This window comes from Gymnoscopelus braueri, assembly GCF_963280865.1.
Source record: "Gymnoscopelus braueri genome assembly, chromosome: 14".
Taxonomy (NCBI): Eukaryota; Metazoa; Chordata; class Actinopteri; order Myctophiformes; family Myctophidae; genus Gymnoscopelus; species Gymnoscopelus braueri.
Genome location: NC_137619.1, coordinates 6,930,775 through 6,943,274, shown reverse-complemented (window position 1 = coordinate 6,943,274; position 12,500 = coordinate 6,930,775). Strand labels below are relative to the sequence as shown.

At 42.1% G+C, this 12,500-nt stretch overlaps 1 protein-coding gene across 4 annotated transcripts in view; it reads left to right on the top strand.

Annotated features, from left to right (window-relative positions):
* cdh11 (cadherin 11, type 2, OB-cadherin (osteoblast)) overlaps window positions 1-12,500 on the top strand; it is a 77,391-nt gene that overhangs the window by 26,005 nt on the left and 38,886 nt on the right. For all 4 annotated transcript variants that reach the window (XR_013934416.1, XR_013934417.1, XR_013934418.1 and 1 more), the window contains exon 5: window positions 9,165-9,284. Coding sequence is in view for 1 of the 4 variants with exons in the window: in XM_080449091.1 (XP_080305217.1) it covers window positions 9,165-9,284 (120 nt within the window). In the remaining 3 variants the exon portion in view is untranslated. The remainder of the gene's footprint in view (window positions 1-9,164; window positions 9,285-12,500) is intronic.

The window sequence follows — 12,500 nt, the reverse complement described above, 5'->3', positions numbered from 1 at the left end:
TTAAATGTCCTTATCTTTAACCTTTTTAACTGTCCTTATTTTTAACGTTTTTAAATGTCCTTATTTTTAATGTTTTTTTTACGTTTTTAAATGTCCTTATCTTTAACGTTTTTAAATGTCCTTATTTTTTACGTTTTTAAATGTCCTTATCTTTAACGTTTTGACAAAATTTAGCTCGGAAACGGCTGTGCGTTTCGGTTCAACCAATCAGTGTCAGCCGAAGGTCTCGTTCCCACCGGCCTATGGGATCTCTGGACTCCAAATAACAGTGTTCAGAGAGAGAGAGAGAGAGAGAGAGAGAGAGAGAGAGAGAGAGAGAGAGAGAGATGTTTTCAGATCCATATTATAATGTACTGTTTAAGTTTAAAACACTGTCTGGTCGTCATCTCGAGTTAGATAAAAAACGACATAAAATCTCGTCGGTGGCAGGCAAAGAGTTAAACTAACAACAAATTTCCAGTGAAGCTTTATTCCAGTATCTATGACCGTGGGTTAACAATGTGTTAACACGTTGATCATATAGTTCAGTAAACTAACAACAGCTTTATTCCAGTATCTCTAACTTACTGTTCCTCCGGTTTCATTCCCAAAAGCCCATAATTCAACAAGCTTCAACTCCCTGTCCAAATACTATTGAAGAATGGATGGATGTAGTGTAGGATGGATGAATGGATGGATGTAGTTCTTTCCTTTCAAACATTTATTCTAAGAACCCTTCAGGGAGCCATGATGTCACATGACACCATGTCTACCCAGAATGCATCAGTGTGGTCACAGCTTAACGCTTCTATCTGAACCACAGTGGTGTAAAGTAACTAAGTACATTTACTTAAGTAAGACATGTGAGTACTTCTTACAGCACAGTTTAACACTTCTATCTGAACCACAGTGGTGTTAAGTAACTAAGTACATTTTACTTAAGTAAGACATGTGAGTACTTCTTACACCACAGTTTAACGCTTCTATCTGAACCACAGTGGTGTTAAGTAACTAAGTACATTTAGTTAAGTAAGACATGTGAGTACTTTTTACAGCACAGCTCAATGGTTCTATCTGAACCATCAACGGGGGTCCAGGGTTCAGGTTCCAGCCGGAGGGGACGGACAAAAGACCACAAACGTTTTACTTTTCTTCAAAGGAAGGAAAAACTTCAAAGAAAAGCAATCCTTCACATCGTGGCCGGGATGCGAGGAAATCGAAGATAACAGATTATTTTTAGGATAGAAGCTGCTTCTGTATCAAGAAAAATAACCACTAAGATGCTTTTAAACGTATTATAAACCCTCAGAAAGCCTGCTGTATGTAAACAGATACAGAAGCGTTTCCATGACGTCACTGATGAACAGCGCTGGTATTTTTACTTTAAGAGCATCAACGTGAAAAACTAAACAAAACTAAAAAAGTCCAGAAAGTTAGTTTGGTCATTTGAGTGTTGAATATGGTCTCTGGGTCATTTGAGTGTTGAATATGGTCTCTGGGTCATTTGAGTGTTGAATATGGTCTCTGGGTCATTTGAGTGTTGAATATGGTCTCTGGGTCATTTGAGTATTGAATATGGTCTCTGGGTCATTTGAGTGTTGAATATGGTCTCTGGGTCATTTGAGTGTTGAATATGGTCCCTGAGTCATTTGAGTGTTGAATATGGTCTCTGGGTCATTTGAGTGTTGAATATGGTCTCTGGGTCATTTGAGTGTTGAATATGGTCTCTGGGTCATTTGAGTGTTGAATACGGTCTCTGTCGACGGGCAAAAAAACCAAATCTCCATATTTTAACTTGTTACGTTTCCTCCTTAGTTAACTCATTCACTGCCAGAGTTAAACAGCATCTATGGCTTCCCTTGCCAGCGATTCTGAGCGTTTTCACTAACTTTAAAAAAAAGTCATAGAATATTATTCTTCACAACGATCCACCCGTTGATCGCTTTAAACGACGTAAGGGGGTCTCGTAGAATCTGAGAATAAAAATGTGCCGGCGTCGCGACAATCCATTCCATAGTTATCGGCAGTTGGATGTAGCTTGTTTTCAGAAAACAGAGAAAATTAGATTTTTATAAATCCTATAAAACTGAACCAAACCAAATCCATTTTGTTGTGATCACGTGATCTTTGACTGTGATCTTCCTCATCATCATCATCATCATGATTCACAGTTCACAGTCTGTGGAACAGCGCCCTCTAGCGTAAACCACTGAAAACACCACCTACTCGTCAACTGGTCAATGGCAGTGTGAGACTTGGGGCCAAATGACCAGTGTACTCGTCAATGACCGCCAATGACTCTATGTCCAGTGTCACACAGAAGTAGCAAAAGTATCTGATCTACAAGCTCTAAATGCGTAGTCTGGGGCAGTACCCCCCCCCCCCCCAGGGACCCGCCAGGGACCCCCATGAGAGATGTTTCTAAATTCCAAGCTCACAAGGTGTGAATCATTATTTTTTATAGTTTAAAGGAAACGTTTAAAAAAGCTCATTATTATTTTAGTCACAAGCTTGTTAATATTTTTCATTGGTTCAATGTTTTCACTTTCAAAAGCAGTGAAAAGAGCCGATCTTCAAGACCTCACCATGTAGTAGTTTCATTGATTTATGAATAAATAACGAGGTGAAATGTTGGAAACACCAGGTTTCTGACCGACAACCACATGCTGAGTGTTTCACACTGCAGGGGAGTCACACACACACACACACACACACACACACACACACACACACACACACACACACACACACACACACACACACACACACACACACACAGATTATGTCCCAATGCAGATCTTATAGCTGAGAGCTTGTAGATCTGCTATTTGTGGCTATGATGAATACAGGTGTGTGTCTGGGAGGCCTCAGGGTACCGCCTCAGGGCGTCAGGTTTAGTGTTTCTGTTGTGAAGCAACTGGCAGCGCTGGGCTTCCTGAGATCAGCTTTCACTGTTAATGAATAATGGATCACACACACACACACACACACACACACACACACACACACACACACACACACACACACACACACACACACACACACACACACACACACACACACACACACACACACACACACACACACACACACACACACAGGCAGTTCATTAACAGACGTCAGTCACGGTGAGAGCCACATCGTGCGGACAGCCACATCGTGCGGTCGGCTCCTCTGTTGTTCCAGTCTGTTACAGTCGTTATTGGAATCACGTTTCTGGACGTTTCGCTGACTCCACCACTTCATCTCTATAGGTCTATAGGTCTAATATATGACTCCACCACTTCATCTCTATAGGTCTATAGGTCTAATATATGACTCCACCACTTCATCTCTATAGGTCTATAGGTCTAATATATGACTCCACCACTTCATCTCTATAGGTCTATAGGTCTAATATATGAGTCTGACCCCACCCCTCATGCGTTACTGTACATGTAAAGTACAGTACTGTTACTGTACATGTGTTACTGTACATGCGTTACTGTACATGTGTTACTGTACATGTAAAGTACAGTACTGATATTGTACATGTAAAGTACAGTACTGTTACTGTACATGTAAAGTACAGTACTGTACATGTGTTGTAAGAGAGGTTTTCAAAGTACGGGCAATAGGAAAGGAGAGGACAATCAATGTAATTAATTAATTAATTAATACAAAATAAGAAACATCACGATATAGAATATAAAATAAATACTATTATACTTTATTGATCCCTGAGGGCAGATTAAAAAGCACAGCTGCTCTCATCAGCAAAGCAGAACATTTTAATTTATTATTATTATTCTTCAAGTCATTTCACAACAGGAGGCAACAGCCACAGGCTGAGGCTGTTTGAAGGTCTTTGGTTTTATATCTCTGCTAAATTAACTTTTCAGCAAAGTTAGTATGGTGACTTTATACATTGTCAGATACTTATATTATCACTTTACCCAAATACAGCTCAAGTGGAGTTAGGAGGTTTTTCACCATTAATGTGGAAATAGTTGTTTTGTCCATCATTGAATAGAATGAGAAGGTGGAGTTAGCAGGTTTGACTGACAGATTGAGGATCCAATGGAGTTAGGAGGTTTAGTAGGAAGTGCGTTTTAATACTTTTCATTGGTTCAGCATTTGTTAACCCCCCCCCCCCCACACACACACACACACACAAACACTTTCACTTGATAACAAATTCAAAACAAGCAAACATAGCAGATCCACAAGCTCACAATGTGTCGCAGCGCGGCGCGTTGTGAGCTATTTTTGTTACTTCTGTGTGACACTGTGTATAGTATGACAAAGTAGAGCATTAATTAAAAAAATAATAATGAGATACAAGGTTTCTGCCTGACGATATGAGAGAGTCCACTTTCTAACCACCTGTCCACTGTACCAAGACATCACAGACACATACTGACCACCTGTCTGTACCAAGACATCACAGACACATACTGACCACCTGTCTGTACCAAGACATCACAGACACATACTGACCACTGTACCAAGACATCACAGACACATACTGACCACTGTACCAAGACATCACAGACACATACTGATCACTGTACCAAGACATCACAGACACCTACTGACCACCTGTCTGTACCAAGACATCACAGACACATACTGACCACCTGCCCACTGTACCAAGACATCAAAGACACATACTGACCACCTGCCCACTGTACCAAGACATCACAGACACATACTGACCACCTGCCCACTGTATCAAGACATCACAGACACATACTGACCACCTGCCCACTGTACCAAGACATCACAGACACCTACTGACCACCTACCCACTGTACCAAGACATCACAGACACATACTGACCACCTGTCTGTACCAAGACATCACAGACACATACTGATCACTGTACCAAGACATCACAGACACATACTGATCACTGTACCAAGACATCACAGACACATACTGACCACCTGTCTGTACCAAGACATCACAGACACATACTGATCACTGTACCAAGACATCACAGACACATACTGATCACTGTACCAAGACATCACAGACACATACTGATCACTGTACCAAGACATCACAGACACACACTGACCACCTGTCTGTACCAAGACATCACAGACACATACTGATCACTGTACCAAGACATCACAGACACATACTGACCACCTGTCTGTACCAAGACATCACAGACACATACTGATCACTGTACCAAGACATCACAGACACATACTGACCACCTGTCTGTACCAAGACATCACAGACACATACAGACCACCTGTCAGATCACAAACACGCAAGAAAGTTTTGAAAACATGACTAATGACAAAAAAATCCTATAGCTGTTGAGTGAAGTACAATCATTATGCGTATCCCCCTGCACTGAGAGAGAGAGAGAGAGAGAGAGAGAGAGAGAGAGAGAGAGAGAGTGGGTAGAAGTGAGAACTGATTTGGATGCTCTATAACTAAGGGAGAGAGACAGACAGATACTGATGGTGAGACGGGTAAAGCAGCACAGTTCATTCCACAGCGTCCACATAAATAAAAACATATAAATAGTCATAAATGTGTCATAATCAGCTCTCTAGCAGCTCCAGAGAGCCGCTTTTATAATGTTTGGCCAAAAATAAAGTGCAAAGCGCTGACTGTCTGCCTGAGGCCGAGGTTTAATGCTTAAATACAGCAGACGTTGACAGTCTCTCTACATACCGCCGTCCGACAGGAAACTGGTATCTCTACATTTTACGGGGTTTTATTTATACTTTTGGGGTATGGATTGGGTTTCATATTTTAGACTGTGCAGGGAAAAGCATATCCAAGCGTACTACACACATCTAGGTCTATGTAAAGACCACTTTAATAAGTGATGACGTTCTAAAAAACTAAAGGTTTTTAGAACGATTCCTCAGAGACGCAGCCCATTGTTTCCCATATAACTAATACATCCATATAATCAGTGGTGTAAGTAACTAAGTACATTTACTAATAAGTTCTGTACTTAAGTACAATTTTGAGGTACTTTTACTTTACTGTACTATTTCCAGTTTTCAGTACTTTTACCTCTACTCCACTACATCTCAGAGGCAATATTGTACTTTTACTCCACTGCAATTATTTGAAAACTTTAGTTACTAGTTACTTTGTAGATATAAATTATTACATTATAAAGCATACATTAACCACTTTAGCCCTATTTTATACCTAGGCTATTTGAAAATAGCAGATCTACAAGCTCACAACGTGTTGCATCGTGACACGTTGTGAGCTTGTAGATCTACTATTTTCAAACATATTACTTACTTTAACTTTTGGTACTTTAAGTACATTTTGGTACCAGTACTTTTGTACTTTTACTCAAGTAAATTTTGAAATCCAGACTTTTACTTGTAACAAAGTACTTCTACATTGCAGTATTGATACTTTTACTTAAGTAAAACATTTGAGTACTTTTTCCACCACTGCATATAATGTATCCATATAACTAATGTATCCATCATCTCACGTCCCACAAGAATTGAAGCTTGTGAGAGTAATCCCTCTGTATAGAGTAATCCCTCTGTATAGAGTAATCCCTCTGTATAGAGTAACCCTCTGTATAACAAGGGAAGCAAATTAGACCCTGGCAACTACCGCCCTTTTTTCAACCTTTGTTCCATATCAAAGGTTATAGAGAGGTTAATATTATACCATCAGATCAAAGGTTATAGAGAGGTTAATATTATACCATCAGATCAGAGGTTATAGAGAGGTTAATATTATACCATCAGATCAAAGGTTATAGAGAGGTTAATATTATACCATCAGATCAAAGGTTATAGAGAGGTTAATATTATACCATCAGATCAAAGGTTATAGAGAGGTTAATATTATACCATCAGATCAAAGGTTATAGAGAGGTTAATATTATACCATCAGATCAAAGGTTATAGAGAGGTTAATATTATACCATCAGATCAAAGGTTATAGAGAGGTTAATATTATACCATCAGATCAAAGGTTATAGAGAGGTTAATATTATACCATCAGATCGCTAAATATCTCGCTGAAAGAAAAAAGAAAAAATACTTTTTGAATTCCAATCTGGCTTCAGAACATTCCACTCCACCACCTGCCTTCTCTATTTGACCGACTACATCAAACGCCAAGTAGACTCTGGCAAACACTGTGGCATGGTTATGTTGGACCTCTTATAGGCAAACACTGTGGCATGGTTATGTTGGACCTCTTATAGGCAAACACTGTGGCATGGTTATGTTGGACCTCTTATAGGCAAACACTGTGGCATGGTTATGTTGGACCTCTTATAGGCAAACACTGTGGGCATGGTTATGTTGGACCTCTTATAGGCAAACACTGTGGCATGGTTATGTTGGACCTATTATAGGCGTTTGACTCTGTAAACTATTCCATACTGCTGCATAAACTGAAGGCATTTGGGTTTGATAGTGCTAGATAGAATTTCAGGCAGTTGGCAACAGTAGCATTAAATACAACTTTAAGGTCACAAAGGTCATATTGAGTCATATTAATAAAACACAGACACACAAAATGACGAAGTGTCTCCCAAAGAGCACAAAGAAACAAACCTAATCAATGCAGCCTATTAAAAACAAATCCGGTTCCAGAAAAAAACGCAAACTGCTACAGTGAAGCAAAATACACGCACGCACGCACGCACGCACGCACACAGACACACACACACACACACACACACACACACACACACGCACACGCACACGCACACGCACACGCACACGCACACGCACACACACACACACACACACACACACACACACACCTCGACATGAAGAGAATGATTACCCAGACACACACAGACACACACACATTTGTCAACCAACATAAATAAACGAGGCCACATTTGTTACAACAAAACTAATTGGGAAAACAGACGCATCTCCATTTGTTACGACCAGAACCTCTAAGACACAATAACTGACCAGAACCTCTAAGACACAATAACTGACCAGAACCCTTAAGACACAATAACTGACCAGAACCTCTAAGACACAATAACTGACCAGAACCTCTAAGACACAATAACTGACCAGAGCCTCTCAGACACAATAACTGACCAGAACCCTTAAGACACAATAACTGTCCAGAACCTCTGACACAATAACTGACCAGAACCTCTAAGACACAATAACTGACCAGAGCCTCTCAGACACAATAACTGACCAGAGCCTCTCAGACACAATAACTGACCAGAACTCCCCATCTCTCTCCCCATTTCCTGTCCCCCCCTGAGAGAGAGAATAGCTATAGCTACTTGATGTGTTGTATAGTATATATAACAGTTGTATTTATTGACCATATATTTGTACAGAAGGATGAAACAAACATGCTAATAGAGCTTGTTATTTCCACTGCGCTCCTTCACTAGAGAACAAGAAAGTAAACACACACACACACACACACACACACACACACACACACACACACACACACACACACACACACACACACACACACACACACACACACACACACACACACACACACACACACACACACACACACACACACACACACACACACACACAATAATGTGTCAGCTTCACTTCAAAGCACACTGGAAACGCTAGTACAGATACATAAATACCAGCAGACAGGGCAGAGACTCAAAGCGACTTCACATTATGGTGTGTGTGTGTGTGTGTGTGTGTGTGTGTGTGTGTGTGTGTGTGTGTGTGTGTGTGTGTGTGTGTGTGTGTGTGTGTGTGAGAGAGAGTGAAATAGCAGATGCCTTTACTGTAATATGGGTGGCTATTTTTATTTATTAAAAACATTCCTGAGCCTTGTGCGTGCATTGCAATATTGCATAATTTTCACCAGATTTTTTTTGGCTTGGCGGTAAAAATGTCAGGCCCGTGGGTGCCGGGCCTGAAATGGACTGCCGGAAACCCTGGAGAACACAAGGGGAGGTTAATGTAAAAAACATCTATCAGGAGACCATAAAGAGAGGTAGATGTATAAAACATCTATCAGGAGACCATAAGGGGAGGTAGATGTATAAATAAAACATATATCAGGAGACCACAAGGGGAGGTTACCTGTCTGTGTGTTTAACCTGTCTGTGTGTTTAACCTGTCTGTCTGTCTGTCTGTCTGTCTGTCTGTCTGTCTGTCTGTCTGTCTGTCTGTCTGTCTGTCTGTCTGTCTGTCTGTCTGTCTGTCTGTCTGTCTGTCTGTGTGCAGGTACCTCTGTGATGCAGGTGACAGCCACAGACAATGACGACCCCACCTATGGGAACAGTGCCAGGCTGGTCTACAGCATCCTACAGGGACAGCCCTACTTCTCTGTGGAGCCACAGACAGGTAGGTGGTGAGACAGCTAAACACATGCAGCCAGACAGCTATGTCACAATATCGTCAGAAAGTTACAGGATATTCACACAGTATTGTAACAATGATCTGAGCTATGGGATCCGACACCAGTCTGCCATGCAACAGAGACAACGCTAAGTGAGCTATAGCTCGCTCAGAGGAGAGGTGAGGTGTGTGGTGTGTGTTAATCCACATCTAATCTCTCAAGAACAGATTCTGCTCTGCGCTTGAATCTGTCCGTAGGCGTGTTGACAACCCGTGCACATTGGCTACAAGTGGGCCGCGCTTTACCCAATCAAATGTAGTGGGCGGGATTTACATGTGGCGGCTCGTTCCCCACTGGAAACAAACCGAAACTCATTTAACAATAGCGTCCTCGGAGCCGACAAAACCACGGAAAGTTAGTAACATTTTAACTTGCTCTTTCATCATAGAAACAAATGGGCTTATAACCAAAACGATCCATGTTCTTTGGGAGAAATGGTGTTAGTGTTCCGTGGAGAAATATTGTTAGTGGGAATGAAAACATACAGTAGTCGCACCACCGGAAGTGGAAGGCTGAAGGCAGAGCAAAACCCCGGTTTCCCTGAGCACGGGTCCTCCGTACAGCTCCGCCCAGAGTCAAATGAACAAGTGAAAAACAGCAGAGGGCGCTGTTTTTCCTTTTTATTTGACAATGGGTTCCCAGATTAATCCACAGCAAACGTTCTCCTAACGTTCTAGTAAATATAACAGAACTTTGTGATGCTGTTCAACATCATATAAAAAGCCTTTTTCATTGGTTGTTGTCCAAACTCTGCATGTTTGCTTCCTGGTTCCTGGTTGTTCCAACTAGAGCCCCGCCCCCCTCTCCTTCTCCTAATGTCAATGTCAAGGACCCCACATTCATTCAGTTATGTATTTGGCCGCAGACCAGGACCCCTATACAGACCAGGACCCCTATAGAGACCAGGACCCCTATACAGACCAGGACCCCTATACAGACCAGGAACCCTATACAGACCAGGACCCCTATACAGACCAGGACCCCTATAGAGACCAGGACCCCTATACAGACCAGGACCCCTATACAGACCAGGACCCCTATACAGACCAGGACCCCTATACAGACCAGGACCCCCATACAGACCAGGACCCCTATACAGACCAGGACCCCTATACAGACCACGACCCCTATACAGACCAGGACCCCTATACAGACCAGGACCCCTATACAGACCAGGACCCCTATACAGACCAGGACCCCCATACAGACCAGGACCCCTATACAGACCAGGACCCCTATACAGACCAGGACCCCTATACAGACCAGGACCCCTATACAGACCAGGACCCCCATACAGACCAGGACCCCTATACAGACCAGGACCCCTATAGAGACCAGGACCCCTATACAGACCACGACCCCTATACAGACCAGGACCCCTATAGAGACCAGGACCCCTATACAGACCAGGACCCCTATACAGACCAGGACCCCCATACAGACCAGGACCCCCATACAGACCAGGATCCCCATACAGACCAGGACCCCTATACAGACCAGGACCCCCATACAGACCAGGACCCCTATACAGACTACGACCCCCATACAGACCAGGGCCCCCATACAGACCAGGACCCCCATACAGACCAGGACCCCCATACAGATCAGGACCCCTATACAGACTAGGACCCCCATACAGATCAGGACCCCTATACAAGATTTATATTGTTAAAATGTTTTTGTCTCCGCCAGAGGTGGAGAGTATGTTTTCGTTCTTGTCCTTCCGTGTGTCCCCCCGTCTCAGCCAAGCTAACATTGGTCAAGCTTCGCGTGACACGTGACAATATTGTTGTTACCAATGCTCTGATTGGCTAGCGAGACGCATGATGACATAGAAACCTATAAATAGGTGACGCACTTCAAAAAATCTATTTTTTGAAGTGAGCTTCCATCAGCCAAGCTAACATTGGTCAAGTGACACGTGACAATATGTAATATAAATAGGTAAGACAGGATTAATCAGGAACAGTACTGTGCTCCGAGGAGCACATTTTCTAGTTTAAATATTCCTTTATTGTCCTTTTAGCCTTAAAGGGGAATTTTGGACCACGGTTTTCTTACCTTTTCTCTGATGTTATGATATCCTAGGATGAATGGTACAGTAGAAAAAAAACTCTTGAATGAGCCCACCGGACGTCTCGCCAGACGAGATTGAAATCTCGTCTGGCGAGACTTCCGGTGGGCTCATTCAAGACAACCACATTGCATCAAAATATGCGATCTAGCGCAAGGCCTATTGGCGCGCGTTGTTAGCTGTGGCGGACCCGGGATGGAGTTATGAAATGTTTCTACTGTACCATTCATCCTAGGATATCATAACATCATAGAAAAGGTAGGTAAACCGTGGTCCAAAAATCCCCTTTAATGTCTGACTGTACCTCGTGATGTTTACATTCATGTTTATATTTCTGCTATATTAAGTCATTTAAATGGAGGGTCCCACTGGGAACCTCGTATTTTATAACACACTTCTCTTCTGGGGGTCCCTGGCACAACATATTTTCAGATGGGGGTCCGTGGCCAAATATATATAAATTTGGGGGTCCTTGGCATGAACAAGATTGAGAACTACTGGACTATATTGTTGTATTGCAACTTTAACTTGAGTAAAAACATCAGAGTACTTTTACTCGAGTTAAAACATGTTCAGGCCCATAGGCGGCGGGTAATGAAGGCTATGTAGGCTAAACCTTCCCAAATGTTATGCTGGGAAATTCTGGGAATTGTGCAAATTATATATATTATATGTGCGCAGCATTATTTAGTAAATGTTTTGATAATAAAGCAGTAAAATCAGGCAAAAATAAGAATTAAATAACCTAACCTAACCCTAACCCTTAACTGAAATAAAGTTACCAAAAACCAAAAAGAAACTAACAAAATCCGTCCAGAAACCGCATTTTTTTGCGAGCGTGCACGGATTTCGGCGCCCGCGTGCGGCCGACCCCCAGCCTTCCCAATTGTCAAGCTCAACCGCCGCCTAATCAGACAGAGGAGGCTCAGCTGTTGCTATGCAACTATTAAAAAAAACTGACCCTTCTGCTATATATAAGTAATTTATTTAGGATAGTGAAAATAGCCAATCTACAAGCTCACAATGTGTTGTGACGTGACACATTATGAGCTTGTAGTTCGGAAAATCGTCAACACAAATCCAGTTC